Source organism: Cottoperca gobio, chromosome 4 (assembly GCF_900634415.1).
Source record: "Cottoperca gobio chromosome 4, fCotGob3.1, whole genome shotgun sequence".
NCBI classification, from domain to species: Eukaryota; Metazoa; Chordata; class Actinopteri; order Perciformes; family Bovichtidae; genus Cottoperca; species Cottoperca gobio.
This window is the reverse complement of record NC_041358.1, coordinates 1,878,207-1,900,371: the sequence shown is the minus strand read 5'-3', so window position 1 is coordinate 1,900,371 and position 22,165 is coordinate 1,878,207. Positions and strand designations below refer to the sequence as shown.

The window sequence follows — 22,165 nt, the reverse complement described above, 5'->3', positions numbered from 1 at the left end:
CTTAAACAAAGTCAAAGTTGATGGATATTGTTTCCCTACTGTTGAAATGTTAATGTTAAGATGCCGGCGGCCATGTTGTCTGCCCAGAGAATTCAGCATTGTTCCTGTTACTGCTGTTAAAATTCCTCCTGATGAACTTCAGGAATGCACTACTGTTTTTATTTTGCTTTGTTTTGTCATGCTTTTCTTGTGTAGCATAAATGGACTAGGCTACAACTGCATTTGGTTGTGCAACCCTGTGTTCCAGAAGGACAATAAATGATCCTTGAATCCTTAAAATTGAGTTGTGACGAACTTATTGAGTTCACAGAGACAGAGAGGACTTCTGGCTCAGCAATATTATCTGAGCTGTTTGTGGAGCAGAGGCACTGCAATGCAGCAGCAGAGTTAACACAGCTCTCCTCTTCATCACCACATACTGTACACCGTGCATGTTTCTAAATACCTACACACACCCGTCTGCCTCTGTACCTACAACCTTCACTGCATCTCTACCAGCCTACTGCAGCACTTACTGACCAGCTGCCTGACGGAGACCAGGCTACTCACGCAATAATGTTATTGGATTGAAGCTGAAGATGTTTTATTGTCAGATAGATGAGGTTTCATTTGTCTAATCTGATCCTTGTCAGAGCATTAAGACCACAGAAGCTGTTATACTAATACCCGAGAGTGTCAGAAGAAAGAAACGTAACTTATAGAGAAAGCAAAACATGAATGAAAAAGCAGCGTACAAAGTCTAGAGTGGAAACATCCTAATTCTAGGACAAAGTTAGAGACAAAATGTAACTGATGCTAAAATATAGTAAAGTAATCAATGCTTCGAGCCTCATAGCAAATGTTATTCACCAACCTCAGCACAGACAAGCATCTTCTGTGAATATTAGCCTGGCGAGATACCACTTTGACTTTAGGGATTCATTTGTATTCTAAAAGGTTCTCTATACGGAATTCAGAGCATATCTATGATTGAGGGATTGCCACCACACGACTCTCAACGTGTGGAGGTGTGTGTGTGTCTGGGGGGGTTAGGGCTGGTTTATACTCACCGTAGTGTTCGCGGCATAAGGTTGCGCAAGCTAAAAGGCACGTCATCCCGTGATGTGCAAAGGTTCTAAAAGCCTCTGCACAAGTACAAACAAAGCCTTACACTTCTGCGACCACGCTGTCGGGAACACTACGGTGAGTATAAACCAGCCTTAACCCCACGTTGGGAGTCGTGTGGAGGCAATCCCTCAATCATAGATATGCTCTGAATTCCGTGAGCACAGTGCAGAGCCGCGGTTATTAGCGAGCAACACAATCACTTACATGCACGCGCGGCTATCCCGGCTACGTGAACGAAGCACAAAGAAGTTGGAATTACAACACACAGAGGGAGAGAGACTTCAGTCTCTGCTCAGGGAGACATTACTCCACTGTATCTTTACATAGCAGATCGTTGCTATATTAATGCTCTGAATATCGTATATAGCTTTAACAGATTCTGGAGGCTCCTAACCCTCCAATAATCTGGGTTTCCCTTCTGACCTTGACAATGTCAAATGAGCCATACTAACCTGGGCTTGGTAGAGTCCACCTGGGTCTCGAGGGGTGACTCCAACGAAGGAGGTGCGATTGGCAGGGGGTGTCCCAGGGGCCGAGTATGCTGAGGGTGTTTACGTTAACAACATCAGTCTCATAATGTCTCAATAATAATTCCATGTCACTTGTAAAGTTGCATGAGGCAGTACTACAGAATGTGTCCATATCCCAATGAGCTACAACAGAGAATATACAACTCTGATCTAACTGATCACTGCTGGGAAATAAGGAACAGTTTATCCTTGATTCATTTTGTACCAAACAGGCAACCAAGGCAGCTGAAGCTCGTTAGTCTACTGCACTGCCCTGCTTCTCTTTCTTTATTGTCTGGCTGGTGCAGGTAGGTAGCTCATATGTTAACACCTGACCTGAGAGGTATTCCAGATTGTGGAACTGGCAACATTTTCAACACCTGCCACTATTACCCATTTCTACTGCAGGAACTTGGTGAAATCTGTCACAGGTTCTGCTTGTGCTTCCTCTGTCCTCTGGACTACATTTCTGCTTGCTCGGCGATACTCTCTGGGGTTGCCAGCAGTGCTTTACAAAGTGATTATTAAAGCAGTTGTGACATCACATCACAATAAGGACGGCTGTAACACAACAGCAAACACCATGTTATGCATGGAGCAGGACAACCAAAACTTTAAGTTTTGAGAAAAAACAAAGGACCACATTCAGCAAACCCAAGACCCACAAAGCTGCTGACTCGCTGAACCTTGTTTAGGGAAACCAACCGGCCAGGAGGCTCATTTTCACATAACCTGAAAGAAAGTCTAAAAGTTTATGATTGACACTTCATTCTGTCCCACAACCGCTTACTCATCACTTCACTCATCTTCCAAAACTATGATGGAAAGGTCCAGAACAACTACTAAATGGTCTTTGAGGTGGGGTTGCTTTGTCAAGAATGAACTTTAAAAATGTCCATAATTACAATTATTCACAATGCTTTCCAGAATCTGAATGTATACATACATCCTTATAATAAGCTGTTTTATTTGGCAGATGCTTCTGGGCTCGGTAAGATGAGAGGAACATGAGGAATAAAATAAATAAATAATAAACAATGATGTGTAAATCAACAGCTTTGTGTGGAAATAAAAGTATTGAGCCACCCAAATAAAAACTAATTATAAATAAAGTAATTATTCTTGAATGAATTCTTGAAGAATGAAATCACTATAGCACTGTTCTGTCTCTGGATCAGACATTACAGTTAGCCTGAGTATTAACCTCGGTCCACCTATGATGCTAATGTAGCTTCTCCATTAACACTCAAAGTAACGTCATCTAAATTCGGCAGAAATAGGGTAGAGTCATTATTGTTTATACACATAGATTTTCATCTGGTCTCTATACAATCTATGATAAATAGAATTCTATCGTAGAGCCCTGAGGGCCCACAGACAATAATTATTTCTATATTTCTGATTCAACAGCGTCAGGATGTCAGTGTCATCAGGGAGATGTTTCTCGAGTTTGAATTCCGTATATTAGTGTCATTTTGCATCGTTGCATTGACTTTGTATGTGGTCGCGGCGCACGAGAATTTCGTTTTGCGTTTAGTGTGAACACACCACAAGGGCGGATGCAGGCGAGTGACCATCACCTGCCGAGACGATACTGATGATGAAAAAGTCCCCAAATGTAACTCCACACACAATGCAAAGTTGCTAATTGAATCTTTTCCAACGGAAGCTTCTCTTACATAGAATAGGAGTGAATGGGAGGGGAACAATCATTTGGTCTCTCTCTCTCTCTGTCTCTCTCTCTCTCTGTCTCTCTCTCTGTCTCTCTCCCCTCTCTCTCTGTCTCCCTCTCTCTCCCTCTCTCTCTCTCTCTCTGTCTCTCTCTCTCTCTCTCTCTCCCTCTCTCTCTCTCCCTCTCTCCTCTCCCTCTCTCCCTCTCTCTCTCTCTGCTCTCTCTGTCTCTCTCTCGCTCTCTCTACGTCTCTCTCTCCCTCTCTCTCTCTCCTCTCTCTCTGTCTCTCTCTCTCTCTGTCTCTCTCTCTCTCTCTCCTCTCTCTCTGTCTCTTCTCTATGTCTCTCTGTTATCTCTATATCCATCTCTCTCTCCCTCCCTATCTCCCTCTCTGTCTCTTCTATATGTGTCTATATCTATATTACTATCTCTCTCCTCTCTCTCTCGCTCCTCTCTCTCTCTCTCCTCTCTCGTCTCTCTCTCTCTCTCTCTCCCTCTCTCCTCTCTCTCCTCTCCCTCCTCCCTCTCTCTGAATGGTAAGATCTTAGTGGTTGGTAATGACAACTAGGTTGCAACCTGCTCATTTTCAATTGATTTATTTAAAGGTATACTATATTTTCTAAACTTGGTGAACTATAGAATTTCAACCTGTGCACTGTGCCACAGAGTAGTGAGCTGCCGCCTAAACCATCATGATAACGTAATTGTCTTAGTAAATCTGGCAAATGTATAATATATATATATATATATATATATTCATATACTGTATATAAATACTGTATATATATATATATATTAGTATAAATATGTATTCCCATATAAAATCCCTTACAGTACAGATAGAAAATATTTTAATAAAAGGTTCATCACTGTCACAATTCAAATTTACTGCAGTATATATCTGTGTCATGAGGTCAACAGGAAGTCATTTCTAATGATGAGCTGAGAGGAACAAAATAACTTCGCCTTATATATCATAATGAGGAAACTTGTCACCCAGTGCATTGCTATGGCTCTTTTATCATTTGAAATTGCATATTACTGCAACTATGTTTTATAATGCGTGTGTGTGTGTGTGTGTGTGTGTGTGTGTGTGTGTGTGTGTGTGTGTGTGTGTGTGTATTCCAGTGAGGAATCAGTCTGTCAGTCTGGAATACCCCCCAGGAGCTTTTATACCACTAAACCTTTCTTCTGCACTTCCACCTCAACAGGTTCTGTAGTTGTGTATACAGATATAATGAATGAATGATAACATATTCATGCCACACAATACTGTCACAAGGTTTTGACCACTTACTGGGTGATGTGGGGGAGTTTGCTCCCCCATCAGAGGAGGTGGTAGTGGCCTTTGACTCTGCAGCGAGGGTCGGCCTGGGGAGGGAGGATGGGGGAGGAGCCAGAGAGGGCGCTGGTCCAGGGGGTGCCAACATCTGAGAGGAGATGTAGTGACTGGGCACTTTAACCTGGTTGTTGCCATTCAGCTTGAAAAATCAGAAAGACACACAACCAAAGATATTAATATTTGACATGTGTTGCATTTCTGCTATACTTTAAAGGTGCAATGTGTAAGATATGGCTATCATTTAAGTTTATAACATTTAAAAACTTTATAAATAGAGTGTGAAGAGGTTGTGTTGACAGACGTCTCTGTGTTGTGTTGCAGAGATATCTACTGAAGTTAGCATGCTAACAGCTAGCTGCGCTCCGTTTAGTCTGTAATACCACTTGTTCCTCTAGAGGTGATAGTGAGTCAGTGTAGCTGCAGTCTGCCTCAGTACAGAGAGAGAAGAAGTACAGCTGCTTGACTGGCTTGTCAATAATTCATTCAATTCAATTCAAAGTGGCTGAACAACTCGCACCACGATGAAGTTTATAAGATAGCACTATATTTTGACCGAATTGTATGGACCCAGTTTAGAGGTGAAATACTGCCCCTTATTTCTTTGGAGCAGGTGGCTCAGAACTACACACTGAACCTATACACTCCTGAATTATGCATCCGAGTGTCAAGCGTTTGGGAAAAGTCGGTCTCCAAATCTGAGGCCATGGTTCTGTGTTGGAAAACGGTAGACTGTTCCTTCTAGATCAGGGGTCACTAACTGGCGGACCGCGGTTGACGGGGCGCTTCCGCCACAGCTTTTCTCGTTTTTGCAGCACTGGTTTAGCGGTTCAGGAAACTCACAGACCAATTGCATGCGAGTTAAGCCATTTCACGTGATATTACTCAGCTAATCAAGTCTGTGCATTCCAGGCGGCAAACATTGCAACTCTGAATACAGACAGATGAGAGGCGAGAGGCGAGTGACAGACGTAAAGCAATTAGACGAGTTAGCGATACAGGGAGCGAAGACAGAGAGGCGAGTGAGCCGGAGACAAGGAGAGAAGACGGAGAGGCGAGTGAGCCGGAGACAGGGAGAGAAGACGGAGAGGCAAGTGAGCCGGAGACAAGGAGAGAAGACGGAGAGGCGAGTGAGCCGGAGACAGGGAGAGAAGACGGAGAGAGGAGTGAGCCAGAGACAGGGAGAGAAGACGGAGAGAGGAGTGAGCCGGAGACAGGGAGAGAAGACGGAGAGACGAGTGAGCCGGAGACAGGGAGAGAAGAGTGAGCAGCAGACAGGGAGAGAAGAAGGAGAGAGGAGTGAGCCGGAGACAGGGAGAGAAGACGGAGAGGCGAGTGAGCCGGAGACAGGGAGAGAAGACGGAGAGGCGAGTGAGCCGGAGACAGGGAGAGAAGACGGAGAGAGGAGTGAGCCGGAGACAGGGAGAGAAGACGGAGAGAGGAGTGAGCCGGAGACAAGGAGAGAAGACGGAGAGACGAGTGAGCCGGAGACAGGGAGAGAAGAGTGAGCAGCAGACAGGGAGAGAAGAAGGAGAGAGGAGTGAGCCGGAGACAGGGAGAGAAGACGGAGAGGCGAGTGAGCCGGAGACAGGGAGAGAAGAGTGAGCAGCAGACAGGGAGAGAAGAAGGAGAGAGGAGTGAGCCGGAGACAAGGAGAGAAGACGGAGAGGCGAGTGAGCCGGAGACAGGGAGAGAAGAGTGAGCAGCAGACAGGGAGAGAAGAAGGAGAGAGGAGTGAGCCGGAGACAGGGAGAGAAGACGGAGAGGCGAGTGAGCCGGAGACAGGGAGAGAAGACGGAGAGGCGAGTGAGCCGGAGACAGGGAGAGAAGACGGAGAGGCGAGTGAGCCGGAGACAGGGAGAGAAGACGGAGAGAGGAGTGAGCCGGAGACAGGGAGAGAAGACGGAGAGAGGAGTGAGCCGGAGACAAGGAGAGAAGACGGAGAGACGAGTGAGCCGGAGACAGGGAGAGAAGAGTGAGCAGCAGACAGGGAGAGAAGAAGGAGAGAGGAGTGAGCCGGAGACAAGGAGAGAAGACGGAGAGGCGAGTGAGCCGGAGACAGGGAGAGAAGACGGAGAGGCGAGTGAGCCGGAGACAGGGAGAGAAGACGGAGAGAGGAGTGAGCCGGAGACAGAGAGAGAAGACGGAGAGAGGAGTGAGCCGGAGACAGGGAGAGAAGACGGAGAGGCGAGTGAGCCGGAGACAGGGAGAGAAGACGGAGAGGCGAGTGAGCCGGAGACAGGGAGAGAAGACGGAGAGGCGAGTGAGCCGGAGACAGGGAGAGAAGACGGAGAGAGGAGTGAGCCGGAGACAGGGAGAGAAGACGGAGAGAGGAGTGAGCCGGAGACAAGGAGAGAAGACGGAGAGGCGAGTGAGCCGGAGACAGGGAGAGAAGACGGAGAAAGGGAGAGAAACACAGACGAAGAGACGAGGGAGCGGAAGACAGGGAGAGAACATTAACTACTCATGGCGCTCTCCAAGAAGAGAAAAGTCAACAGAGCTTTCAACCCAGAATGGACTCATTCATGTTCATCCTTCCCACTGGGAACACAACACCAGTGTCTCATATGCTCAGAGACCGTGGTGCTCATTAAAAGTGGTGATGTGAAACGCCACTATGAGGCAATGTACAACGTTTTTGACCATACATACCCACTCAAGTCTGAACTGAGGGCACAGAAAATAAGCACTCAGAGCCCAATGTGATTTTGATTTGTGACAAAGTAAAGCAAATAGTCCACCTGTCAGCATCATTAGCCACAGAGAACAGTTTAACCCAGGATGTGCTAGTCTAGGTTAAACTGTTCAATTGTTAAAATGTGTTGAGACTGATTTATTCTAACATTGGTTGAGAGTTAAATCAAGATGTGAAACAGTTAAAAAAAAAGAAAAAGGGAAACTCAAGCTGCTGCTACACTTTATTTTATTTTTCTAAAATTAAGCACTTTATTTTAAGATGCACAATCTTTCAAAAGCTATTTTATTTATTTTCTAAATTTTATTTTTAAATGAAGCCCCGAGAAGAACATTATACGTATCTACAGTATTATATATATCTGTATCGTTTAATGTTAAGTGACAATAAATATTGTCTAAATGTTTTAAATTGTACTTTCTTTATTAGATTTGACGTTGATACAGCTACTAGGCTACTTCAATATATATCACGCTAATTCATAACGCAAGTTAGACATTATGATGCTCCGGACCTTTGCTCGCGGAAATGTTCTCTAACTGGACCTTTTAGACATTTAGTTGAATAAACCTGCTCTAGGTAGTCTCTATTCAGAGTCTTCAATGTGAGTTCAATATGAACAAACATATTTTAGTCAACCTACATGGTTTATTTTCTTTTATCGTGGTGTTTGAGCTTCTGTCTAAATTGTAGCAGCTTTTACTTCCTTTGTCTGTAGATGGTGCACATCTGTGTCTACATCTGCAGTTCTAAACTTATGGCACTGCAACTGGCTGGTATTGGTTAATATACATAACCAGAGTAGAGGTGGACTCTAGCGTATAGTAATCTGTCTGCAAAGACTTATTATTTGTGTAGGCTAACGCTAGCCATTAGCCAGCTAAAGTAGCGCTGGAGCTCTGTGACAAATTGTTCTTGGAGCTGACGTTTTGACTGCTTGTACTCACGGAGCTGGGGGTTTGATTGGCGGGGTCACAGGCCAATGACACCAGATCTTTGAGGGGGTCCTGGGTCAGGTGAGGAGGATAGCGGATTGCTCCGTGAGGGAAGTAGGACGTGGGTGGGAAATGAATAGCTGAGGAAGGGTGGGGACTCCGAGACAGACCTGGACAGAGAGAAAGACGAGAGATGAGAGGGAAAGAAGTAACAACACAATAAATGACATTTTGTTCTAGGGTGTTGGAAGTTAAATATATACAGTATATGTGTGTGTGTGTGTGTGTGTGTGTGTGTGTGTGTGTGTGTGTGTGTGTGTGTGTGTGTGTGTGCGTGTGTGTGTGTGTGAGAGAGACAGAGAGCAAGACGGAGAGAGAGAGAGATACAGAGTGTGTGTGTGGGTGTGTGTGTGTGTGTGTGTGTGTGTGTGTGTGTGTGTATTACTGACCACTGTGAACAGCTATGACTGGCCGGTGGTGCTGAGTGAAGGAACCCAGTCTTGGTGAGTCTTCCTGGGGAGAGGGACTGTCCAGCTCTGCCTTCTTCACTGGAGGAGACAGACCTAGACAAGAACACACACATGGACTTATTCATGAGTACCTCTAACGCATTATTGTCCTTTCATGGCAGTTTATCACAGTGAAACTAGATGCCTCAGACTAGTACCTTAAGGATTTAACTTCAACAGCACACAGCAGCCCCACTCATGACAAATCTGTCAATCACTACTACACTATACTACACACTGTACTACACACTGTACTACACACTGTACTATACACTGTACAGTCAGGTGTGCACTGCACTACATTTGTGAAGTGGCCAGTGGGGAAACTCCCAGAACTCCAGACATACAGTGTGCCGGTGCTCTGAGATGTGGTGCAAATGAAGTAGGGTGGTTAGTGGTAAGTTAGGTAAAGTTTGAGCATAATGAGGGCTGAAGATCCCTCTTCATTAAGAGGATTCATTAATGAACTGTATAAAAATCCTAACCAGTCTGCTTTAACTAGCTAAATCTACTCCTCTCCATGTACTGTATTACTGTGTTAACATTATGGCCCAGGTGTCACTCAGCTGTCAGCTCTCTGCTCTATAAATGGTCAAATGTTGGGACGCAGACGACTGTTAGGGACTGAGCCCATCCCCAGCTTTATTCTGTTGGGGTCTGCATCTTGTGTGCTTATATACATGCACAGCAGCTGAGCTGTCACTTTAGACAAGTCAACACCCACATGACTGCTGACAACACTGTTCAGCCCATTTTTACAAGCTATTATTCCTTCCTCAGTTTTCATTCTTATATAACTAAGCAACGAGCCACGAGAGGCCGCGGTTCACAGTGATTTTATAACAGCTAAGGGGCGTTGTTGGGCAGACTAACTTAAGTATTACAAACACTGGTATGGTGTGCTATCGTGTCTCCACGTGCAGACAGTGGACACTACACTATACTACGATCGTTATTCTGTTACCTCCTTCCATGTCATCAGTCCAGTTCCTGGAGCTGCTGGCAGGAGAGGAAGGTGAGTGGTAATACTCTCCTCCGGGACTGTCAGCCTCTTCCTCCATAGAGCCAGACTTATGACGCTTACTCCTGCAGACACATACACACGCAGATATCTAGGATCACAGTTTCATGGTGCATTGTGTGGTGTGATGAAAGCAGAAGATATAAGTGCTTCAGTAACTGGAGGGTAAAGAGTGAAGTAAGGCCTTCAGTAAATACGCGTTATATTAATAATAGCTGACATCTATTCAGAGAGATCGTTGTCCATAAATAAAGCTTCAGAATTATTTAACCTATTTTTAACATTTAGTTTCAGAAGAGTCCTCTTTAGTCTTACATTTCCATAACGTCAGGGGACTCACAAAATCGGCAATATTGAAGCAGCAGAGGCCAAAATACTCTGAAGGATCCAACATTTAATAATAATAATAATAATAATAAATTGTATTTATAAAGCGCCTTTCAAAGCTAAAAGGATTCTCAAGGTGCTAAATTTCCCATGATGTCAACATCACCTTATTGTTAGTTTGTGACAGACTTGATATGAATGTGTAGTCTCCGGGCGGAGATAACCCTGATGACATCATCAGGGTTATTTCCTACATTATAGCGCTGTTTCACAGGCTGATGAGGACTGACCATGAGGCAGTGGCAGCAAGTGATTCTTTCTGCTACTTTTGCTTAAGCTCACGACACTCTCTGCATTCGATGTGAACAGCAGCTACAGCCATGCACTGTGAGCCTGGATATGCTATGGTCATGCTAGGTAGCTAAGTCTGTTTGGCTGTTATTGGACAGAACGTAGCTGTGGGTGTTTATGACTATATGGCTGTGGTTGTACCTATATAGTGTGACATTAGTTCATGTATAAGCATTGTGTATCATATCATTCAGCACTTCACTACCTGAGTGCGACTGAGAGTTTGATCAGTATTTTCGGAAGAGGCAAGTAACCACAATGAACTACAGACCAAATGAAAAGAAGTTTCAGTGTCTCTCTAGGTCAGGGGTGTCCAACACACAGCCTGGCCACGGGCCAGAACCGGCCAGCCTAAGGCTCTAATCCAGCCCACTGGATGACTTTGTGAGAAAATTGCAGAGAAGTCATTAATTCCCCCAAACGGCTATTCATCTAGAATTGATGCACTTGTGAAGGCTAAGAGGTGCCAGGCTTCAGGAGCAAGGCAAACTGTAAAACTGTGTGTACCCGCTGGAGGAGGTGCTGGCCAGTGATCGTCTGAGGCTGACTGGCTGGTTGACAGACTGGTTGAGGTCGTAAGCCAGATGACCCTGGAGCTCCCCCATAGAGAAACTAGGTCCAACTCCTGTGACTACTGGAGCTACACACAAACACACACACACACACACACACACACACACACACACACACACAAACATGTTAAACAAATCAAAATGTTCATTATCCTGATAAGAAATATACTTTGCATCAATCCAACAGTAGCCAGGTTGTAGAGCAGCAGATTATTTATTATTATTAATCAAAATGTTATCAAAATCGCAATATCCATGACTATCACTGTACTCTTTTTGTCATCAAATTGCACCCTCCAAAATGTCCAATGATTGTTTAGTTCAGTTTATTTAATATTGACATCACAGCGTACATTTATGCACAATGATCAGATGCACTGTGTTAAGGTTTTGTAACGGACTTTGCAACACCTGTCCACAGGAGGCTCTGTTGAGCCGTGTTCTTGTCATATGGCCATAATTACAAGTCTCTGATTCACACACATCACACATCAACATCCAAACTGTATGGAATCTAGCGCTGTACTGTCAATGGACAGTATTCTTAACTGCCCCATGACCAACTCTACAATCATACGCTGTACCTGCTCAATGTAACTGAAAGTCATAAGTAAAGAGTTACAATGAATGGTGGTGGTAGGTTGCGTGAAGGCTGATGATGAATTACACTTACTTCTTGATACCTGGACGAGCTCAGTGACACTGAAAACTCCTGATGTCACAAAACTGTCCTGGAACTCTGGACCATCTGCAGAAACACAGCAGCATTTAGACACTGTGTGAGAGCAGTATAATGATATGTTCATAGCCTTCATTAAAAAAGTATATATATATATATATATATATATATATATGTATGAATGAATGTGTGTGTGAATGGGTGAATGCTGACATGTGTTATAACACACTTTCAGTGGTTATAAGTGCTATATAAATGCAGTCCATATATATATATATATTAGATATAATGGTATGTGGATGTACAACATTTAGTTGTGCACGTGTCCACAGTGTTTCTCCTCTACAAAGACCTTTGGATGGCTTGCTTTTACGTTTTGTTTCCCTTTTTCTATGTTTCCTTTTTTCAGTGTGTCGGCGTTATATGGCGATATGGGCTTTGGAACAAAATGTATTCAGATTTTGAAAAACCTTACTATAATCCAACAGCAGTGGCCCTAACAGAAAGCCAGTGCACTGGTGTTATGTGAAGCGTCTGCATTACTGCCCGTCTAGTGCAAAGGACTCCACACAGAAGCTCCGTCTGTAGCGACTTGGCTCTGACAACTCTTCATTAATTCATGTGTATAGATCCCGTTTGTGCAGGTGTGTGTATTTTGAGCCTATGTGTGTAATGTGTAAGAAAATAACAAGATTAAATTTTGAATTTCCCCTCAAAGGATAAATAAAGTATGTCTTCTTCTTCTTCTTCTTCTTCTTCTTCTTCTTCTTCTGCTTGTGTCAGCAGGAAGGCTTTGGGATTTATTTCATCTATTGCATCAAACCAAGTCAATGAGCTTTTTATGTCTTAGGCAATTATTGTACTTGTTAATATCACTGAACAAACCAATAAAGAAAATTAACAAATAGTAAATAAAAAAATGGAAAACTGACTTTCACACAAAAATGTACGTACATTCCAGAATCGTCTTATGTATCCAGGTTCCACAGACATTTATGTATTATAGAAGACCCTCTACATTACCCATGGTGGTGGTTCGACTGTCCTCCTGATCAGAACCCACTCCTGTACGACTGGGACTGCTGCTCTGCTCTGCCTCTGGAGAGAGAGAGAGAGAGAGAGAGAGAGAGAGAGAGAGAGAGAGAGAGAGAGAGAGAGAGAGAGAGAGAGAGAGAGAGAGAGACAGAGACAGAGAGAGAGACAGAGACAGAGACAGAGACAGAGACGGAGAGAGAGAGAGACAGAGAGAGAGAGAGAGAGAGAGAGAGAGAGGGAGAGAGGGAGAGAGAGAGAGGGAGAGAGATCGAGAGGGAGAGAGAGGGAGAGGGAGAGAGAGACAGAGAGAGAGAGAGTCAGAGAGAGATCGAGCGAGAGAGAGAGGGAGAGAGGGAGAGGGAGAGAGAGAGGGAGAGAGAGAGAGTTCATTTATTAAAACACTTTTAGTTATCAATAAATCAGTTACCAGATTAAACAGTTACAAAGAGAGGTTTGGCTGAGAGATGTAGACAGGCACACTTCCCCAGGTTTCACCCACTGCCCCACAGCCACCAGGGTTTCTCTTAGCTGGTTACGATGTTAGCCAGTTTGTCTTGTGCATACTTGAGCATCATCACTGTCTACTGGCACATTTAGGTGTTCCGTGGTCAGGACGTTTAAGGAAGGCCCACAGTGTCCCAGTGTGTGTCCACCTGGTTTCCTTGAAACTCATTATCCAGCACAACCAGAGAGAAAGTGGTTGCAACAATAGTGACGGTGCGGCAGCAAGCAGACTCAGATGATGGACACTGTCCTGCTAATCAAGCATTGTACACATTGTATGCCAGTAGAGGGCAGGGCATAGTCATACATTACACAATGGATCATTTTCATGGTGGACATGTTGACTTGTCACACAGTTGAAACTCCTGTAGAAACATTAATAATGGCCACTTCCAGTTAAAGTGTGTGGATCACTGGTGTCTTACTGGGACACTTGAGTGGAACATAAGCCACCATTAATGTTTCAGTTGGTGTATGTCTCCACCAGTATGCAGAACGAGTAGTCTAACTACCAACCCAGCTCACAACAGCAGGAAACTGACATCTGCAAATCCTGCACACACAATATGTGCAGAGTGCCATGAGCCGAGCATCGAGTACACTGGTGTCCAATATAATTCGAGCAAGTGTTCAGGGAGTGCTCTTTCAAACCCAGAGGCAATCCATATGCCTTTGGCTCAGTAAGGTCTCTTCTGACAACTACTGCATTCAGTCATATGAGCTGGAGTTTGTGCAGGGGATCATTTAAAAAGCCAGTAAAGTCTTTGTGACCGTGTAGCTCTATTTGTATAAAGTCAGGCTCTTAAACATCGACAGTGAAAGCTGTAACTTTGTACTTGACAAAGAGAAAAGTGTTTGGATCTGGACTACGATGCACTAACTAAACACGCGAGCAAGCGTTCAGTCGGTTAACGGAGATATACAATCCAACAATGTTGTTATTCACATCCTGAAGGTTACCACAACAACACTGTTATTATAATCACTTTATTGCTGTATCGTAAGAAACTTAATTATGTTCTAATGACTTGGAGAGCACTCTTTGAGAGTGTGTGTTGCTGAGTACAATACTACACACACAGTCCTGACTCTGTGAGCTCGCAGCACATCCTGGCTGGCAGTTGATGTTTTATGTACTGTCACTAGTCCCTCCTATAGCTCCTGAAGCCACAAAACACAAACCAGATGAGAACACTGCGTTCTTTCAGTTGTTTTTGGACTCAACTCCTCGCTGCATTAAACATATTTATACAAGTGGTTTCAACTGACCAACGAGAAGAAGAACTAACAGCAGCTACGAGTATCATTCAAAAACATCCACAGGCCTTTGAGAATCTATTAGAGCCATGCCATGACAAGAAGTAGCTTCTTAGAAATTCTTTACATATTAATTCAGATATGGATAATTGTGGCTCCAAGAGGATGATTCCCATCGACCCTTTGACCCTTTGTTGAGCTATCCTCCTTACCGCACATATGCCAACAACTATTGAAGAGGATGCTTAGAGCCGCAGGATTAACGCAAATCTATTCTTCTGCATAAAAATGCACCCTTGAACATTGTATCAGCTTTCTTCTTGCGCCACCTTCAGGCCAACATATTTCATGATCTAATATGCAGATGGCCAAGGCGTTTCATGAGCACAATTATGCTCCCCAAAGGAGGAACCCTTTTGGACTAAGTGTGAATGTTAGAAAAACAGAATGGTCTGTATATTGCTTTTCTCCGACTAACATGTTCATATTACAGGGTATAATGAACATTGCAGCTTCTAGCAGCTCCTAACATAACTTTAAATATTTAATCCAAGCAATTATACAATATGTTAAAGTACCTGCGAAGGCAAACCTGACTCCTTGCAAAACTCAGGATTATATGCTACTAAATGTTTTTTTGATGAAATGTAATGTCTGCATAGATGATGTTCTCCAGTCTTAACTGTGCAACGTTTTTGTAGCTCACACTAAGTGTAGGGAGGTGGTTGGGTAAATGCTGCGAGACCAGTGCATGGTTAGTGAATCATCCCTGAAAGACAGGTAAAAAAGCTCAAAGAAGAAATGTCAAAGTGAATAATGGAGTGCTGATGAAATGATAAAGCAGTCTGAATAAGAGTTGAACTACACTAAACCTTGTCCATCCTTCTCTACTCGGGTCAAACATCAAACATTTCCCTGAAAGCTCTTAAAGGTGTCCTCATGTTATATTTCTCTTTTCTTTTTGCACTGATCCTGTCATGTGCTCTGCTGCCGCTCCTCTTGTTTTTGCTGTCAACTCCTGTGATGTGGAATGGAGAGTTTATCCTTAAATGCCCTTGGTTCAATAATTACAGTATATAATGTGTTATCCTTTCTTTCTGGTTTCTTTTACTGCCCTTCTTCATCTGGCAGTAACATCTCAGACTGATGATTATCAGGGTTTTTGTGGGCTAATCCATCAAGGATGCAAATGATAGAAGGTTAAGCTAGATAATGTTGTATTAAGTGAAGTCCTAACATTGTGAGTATCACCTTGTTGGATCCCACTGGTAATAAAATGTATCGGTGTGCTGAAATGGAAATGGACGCAATCATCCTCAAATCATTTTGCAGGTGACCACTGATCATGTTTTGTCTTCTGAGCATGAAAGACTTTTGGAACAGTATGTGTAACTAATCTAAATTCAGAGGTCCAGAGCTTATCAGCGCCTTCAACCACTTCTTAAGGTCTTCTTCAAGCTGGCTCAGGTGTCAACACGGGTCCTCAAGAACACACTCTCCTGATACACATCACAACATCCTATTAGCGACGAGGATTGAAAGAGGGGCCAACAGATAAATGGACTGGATGATGAGAATCCTGCACACCAGAACAGACACTGTTAAATCAGCAGGGACCCCCAGAAGCATCCCAGGAGGAGCAGCCGGGTGGTGTATGACATCATCATGACATGTGATGTGAGGAACATTACCCCTCACAGCAGCGACTACTATGTTACTACACTGTGTACTGCATGTATCTGTACTACATGTACTGATACTTTTTTACTACACCGTGTACTGCATGTATCTGTACTACATGTACTGATACTTTTTTACTACACCGTGTACTGCATGTATCTGTACTACATGTACTGATACTATTTTACTACACCGTGTACTGCATGTATCTGTACTACATGTACTGGTACTATTTTACTACACTGTGTACTGCATGTATCTGTACTACATGTACTGCTACTATTTTACTACACCGTGTACTGCATGTATCTGTACTACATGTACTGCTACTATTTTACTACACTGTGTACTGCATGTATCTGTACTACATGTACTGATACTATTTTACTACACTGTGTACTGCATGTATCTGTACTACATGTACTGATACTATTTTACTACATTGTGTACCGCATGTATCTGTACTACATGTACTGCTACTATTTTACTACACCGTATACCGCATGTATCTGTACTGCATGTACTGGTACTATTTTACTACACTGTGTACTGCATGTATCTGTACTACATGTACTGCTACTATTTTACTACACTGTGTACTGCATGTATCTGTACTACATGTACTGGTACTATTTTACTACACTGTACTGCATGTATCTGTACTAAATGTACTGCTACTATTTTACTACATTGTGTACTGCATGTATCTGTACTACATGTACTGCTACTATTTTACTACATTGTGTACTGTATGTATCTGTACTACATGTACTGCTACTATTTTACTACACTGTGTACTGCATGTATCTGTACTACATGTACTGCTACTATTTCTATTTTACTACATTGTGTACTGCATGTATCTGTACTACATGTACTGCTACTATTTTACTACATTGTGTACTGCATGTATCTGTACTACATGTACTGCTACTATTTTACTACATTGTGTACTGTATGTATCTGTACTACATGTACTGCTACTATTTTACTACACTGTGTACTGCATGTATCTGTACTACATGTACTGCTACTATTTTACTACACTGTGTACTGCATGTATCTGTACTACATGTACTGCTACTATTTTACTACACAGTGTACTGCATGTATCTGTACTACATGTACTGCTACTATTTTACTACATTGTGTACTGTATGTATCTGTACTACATGTACTGCAACTATTTTACTACACAGTGTACTGCATGTATCTGTACTACATGTACTGCTACTATTTTACTACACTGTGTACTGCATGTATCTGTACTACATGTACTGATACTATTTTACTACACCGTGTACTGCATGTGTCTGTACTACATGTACTGATACTATTTTACTACACCGTGTACTGCATGTATGTGTACTACATGTACTGGTACTATTTTACTACACCGTGTACTGCATGTATCTGTACTACATGTACTGGTACTATTTTACTACACTGTACTGCATGTATCTGTACTACATGTACTGGTACTATTTTACTACAATGTGTACTGCATGTATCTGTACTACATGTACTGGTACTATTTTACTACACCGTGTACTGCATGTATCTGTACTACATGTACTGGTACTATTTTACTACACTGTACTGCATGTATCTGTACTACATGTACTGGTACTATTTTACTACATTGTGTACTGCATGTGTCTGTACTACATGTATTGATACTATTTTACTACACCGTGTACTGCATGTATCTGTACTACATGTACTGATACTATTTTACTACACTGTACTGCATGTATCTGTACTACATGTACTGGTACTATTTTACTACACTGTGTGTAAATTGGAAGAATCTCGTTTAGTCTGGTTAGATAATCTTAAAACGTATAAGAAGGCTCTCCGTAATGCCAGAGCAGCTTATTACTCTTCCTTAATAGAAGAAAATAAGAACAACTCCAGGTTTCTTTTCAGCACTGTAGCTAGACTGACAGAGAGTCACAGCTCTACAGAGCCTTCTGTTCCTATATCTCTCAGTAGTGACGACTTCATGAGTTTCTTTAACGATAAAATTATAATTATTAGAGACAAAATTAATCTCCTCCTGACCTCAATTGGTAATGACTTAACTTCAACTGTTGGAATTTTAAAAACATCTGTAACTCCTGAAATATATCTAGACTGTTTTACTCCAATCAACCTTAACCAACTAACTTCAACAATCTCATCGTCTAAACCATCAACCTGTCTTTTAGACCCGATTCCAACTAAACTGTTTAAAGAAGTTTTACCCTTAATTAACACTTCGTTATTAAATATGATCAACCTGTCTCTATTATCTGGCTACGTACCAAAATCCTTTAAAGTAGCTGTAATAAAACCACTTCTTAAAAAGCCTAGTCTTGATCCAGAGGTTTTAGCCAACTATAGGCCGATATCTAACCTTCCCTTTCTCGCTAAGATCCTTGAGAAAGCAGTCGCAAAACAGTTGTGTGACTTTTTACATAATAATAGTTTATTTGAGGTTTTTCAATCTGGATTTAGAGTTCATCATAGCACAGAGACGGCACTGGTGAAAGTTACCAATAACCTTCTATTGGCATCAGACAAAGGACTTGTCTCTGTTCTTGTCTTGTTAGACCTCAGTGCTGCTTTCGACACTGTTGATCATGACATTCTACTACAGAGACTGGAACATTGTGTTGGCATAAAAGGAACCGCACTAAGCTGGTTCAAGTCCTATTTATCTGAGCGATCTCAATTTGTACTTGTTAACGATAAATCCTCCATGACAGCCAAAGTCAGTCTTGGAGTTCCGCAGGGTTCTGTACTTGGACCGATTCTATTCACCTTATATATGCTTCCTTTGGGCAATATTATAAGGAACCACTCTATAAACTTTCATTGTTATGCGGATGATACCCAATTATATCTATCAATTAAACCAGATGAAACCAATCAATTGGCTAAACTTCAAGCATGCCTTAAGGACATAAAAACTTGGATGTCTAGCAACTTTTTGATGTTAAACACAGACAAAACTGAAGCTATTATACTTGGCCCTAAACGCCTCCGAAACGCATTTTCTAATGACATAGAAGCTCTGGATGGCATTAACTTGGCCTCCAGCACCACTGTAAGGAATCTTGGCGTCATCTTTGATCAAGATCTGTCGTTTAACTCCCACATAAAACAAATCTCAAGGACTGCCTTCTTTCATCTACGTAACATTGCAAAAATAAGACACATCCTGTCTCAAAATGATGCAGAAAAACTAGTCCATGCATTTGTTACTTCAAGGCTGGATTACTGCAACTCATTGTTATCAGGTTGTCCCAAAAAGTCGCTTAAGACTCTTCAGTTGATCCAAAATGCAGCGGCACGTGTATTGACTAGAACAAGGAAACGGGATCATATTACTCCTGTATTAGCTGCACTGCACTGGCTCCCGGTAAAATACAGAATAGAATTCAAAATCCTTCTCCTGACTTACAAATCAATTAATGGTCAGGCTCCAGCATATCTTAAAGATCTCATAGTACCTTATAAACCAACTAGAGCATTACGCTCCCAGACTGCAGGGTTACTTGTGGTTCCTAGAGTCTCTAAGAGTACAATGGGAGCCAGAGCCTTCAGCTATCAAGCTCCTCTCCAGTGGAACCAGCTTCCAGTTTGTGTTCGGGAGGCAGACACACTCTCCACATTTAAGAGTAGGCTAAAGACTTTCCTTTTTGATAAAGCTTATAGTTAGGGCTGGCTCAGGTTTGCCCTGGATCAGCCCCTAGTTATGCTGCTATAGGCTTAGACTGCCGGGGGACACCTCCCTGCTCTCTTCCTTCTCTTCCTCTCTCCTCCCCTCCCTCTCTCTTCTTCTCCCTCTCTATCTGTATGCATTTATGTAAATGTATGTTACTAACTCACCATCCGGGGTATCATCCCCGGAGTGTCTGTCTCTCATGTGGCAGGTTGCCACTGATAAAGTTTACGTCAGGATCATGAATCGTGACAGCGCCTGCTGACCTGGTCCTGCTGGACACCGGGAAGCCTTATTGACATTTTCCTGGAATCATCCATACTTTCTATTTCTTTTTTTTCCAACACAACATAATTTCTGTCAAATGTTGTATTTGTACTATGTTGTTTATCCTGTACACACGACATCTATTGAACGTTTGTCCGTCCTGGGAGAGGGATCCCTCCTCAGTTGCTCTCCCTGAGGGTTTCTTCCATTTTTTCCCCTTTAATTTTGGGGTTTCTTTTAGGAAGTTTTTCCTTGTGCGATGCGAGGGTCTAAGGACAGAGGATGTCGTAACCTGTACAGTCTGTAAAGCACACTGAGACAAATGTATAATTTGTGATATTGGGCTATACAAATAAATTTGATTTGATTTGATTTGATTTGTGTACTGCATGTATCTGTACTACATGTACTGGTACTATTTTACTACACTGTGTACTGCATGTATCTGTACTACATGTACTGATACTATTTTACTACACTGTGTACTGCATGTATCTGTACTACATGTACTGCTACTATTTTACTACACTGTGTACTGCATGTATCTGTACTACATGTACTGCTACTATTTTACTACACAGTGTACTGCATGTATCTGTACTACATGTACTGCTACTATTTTACTACACTGTGTACTGCATGTATCTGTACTACATGTACTGCTACTATTTTACTACACTGTGTACTGCATGTATCTGTACTACATGTACTGCTACTATTTTACTACACTGTGTACTGCATGTATCTGTACTACATGTACTGATACTATTTTACTACACTGTGTACTGCATGTATCTGTACTACATGTACTGATACTATTTTACAACACCGTGTACTGCATGTATCTGTACTACATGTACTGATACTATTTTACAACACCGTGTACTGCATGTATCTGTACTACATGTACTGATACTATTTTACTACACCGTGTACTGCATGTATCTGTACTACATGTACTGATACTATTTTACTACACCGTGTACTGCATGTGTCTGTACTAGATGTACTGATACTATTTTACTACACCGTGTACTGCATGTGTCTGTACTAGATGTACTGATACTATTTTACTACACCGTGTACTGCATGTGTCTGTACTACATGTACTGATACTATTTTACTACACCGTGTACTGCATGTATCTGTACTACATGTACTGATACTATTTTACTACACCGTGTACTGCATGTATCTGTACTACATGTACTGATACTATTTTACTACACCGTGTACTGCATGTATCTGTACTACATGTACTGATACTATTTTACTACACCGTGTACTGCATGTATCTGTACTACATGTACTGGTACTATTTTACTACACCGTGTACTGCATGTATCTGTACTACATGTACTGATACTATTTTACTACACCGTGTACTGCATGTATCTGTACTACATGTACTGATACTATTTTACTACACCGTGTACTGCATGTGTCTGTACTACATGTACTGATACTATTTTACTACACCGTGTACTGCATGTGTCTGTACTACATGTACTGATACTATTTTACTACACCGTGTACTGCATGTATCTGTACTACATGTACTGATACTATTTTACTACACCGTGTACTGCATGTATCTGTACTACATGTACTGATACTATTTTACTACACCGTGTACTGCATGTATCTGTACTACATGTACTGATACTACTTCAGCTTACAGTAATATTTGATGAACTGAATAATGCTGAGTCAGACATTGACCTGGGCCTTCAGACTGACCCACTGAGGTTCTTCTCCTGGTTCTACTCGCGTCCTGTTTGTCAGCTGTTTGTCACTTTTCACTATGGAACCAGAGACCTGGTGAAGAGCCTCTAGGTTCTTGGTCACTTCAGAAATGTCGTCCTCCACAGAGCCTCTTCTCCTGCAGAACACTTCTCAGGACATTCTTCAAGGAGAGGTTGAGTGGTAGGCCTTTACAGACATTGGATAATACTACCAAAGATGTATTGCAAATATCTGAATAGTGCTTTAGATTT

The 22,165-nt window shown here is 42.3% G+C and overlaps 1 protein-coding gene across 4 annotated transcripts in view; it reads right to left on the bottom strand.

The window, feature by feature from the left end:
- The window catches only part of nfic (nuclear factor I/C), a 42,526-nt gene that overhangs the window by 8,992 nt on the left and 11,369 nt on the right, over window positions 1–22,165 (bottom strand). For 2 of the 4 annotated variants that reach the window (XM_029430596.1, XM_029430598.1), the window contains exons 5-12: window positions 12,740–12,814; window positions 11,711–11,785; window positions 10,973–11,105; window positions 9,731–9,852; window positions 8,707–8,820; window positions 8,270–8,427; window positions 4,586–4,769; window positions 1,560–1,648 (exon numbers count right to left, since the gene is read on the bottom strand). In XM_029430596.1, the coding sequence (XP_029286456.1) occupies window positions 1,560–1,648; window positions 4,586–4,769; window positions 8,270–8,427; window positions 8,707–8,820; window positions 9,731–9,852; window positions 10,973–11,105; window positions 11,711–11,785; window positions 12,740–12,814 (950 nt within the window). The remainder of the gene's footprint in view (window positions 1–1,559; window positions 1,649–4,585; window positions 4,770–8,269; window positions 8,428–8,706; window positions 8,821–9,730; window positions 9,853–10,972; window positions 11,106–11,710; window positions 11,786–12,739; window positions 12,815–22,165) is intronic. The other 2 variants (XM_029430595.1, XM_029430597.1) reach the window with 1 other exon arrangement.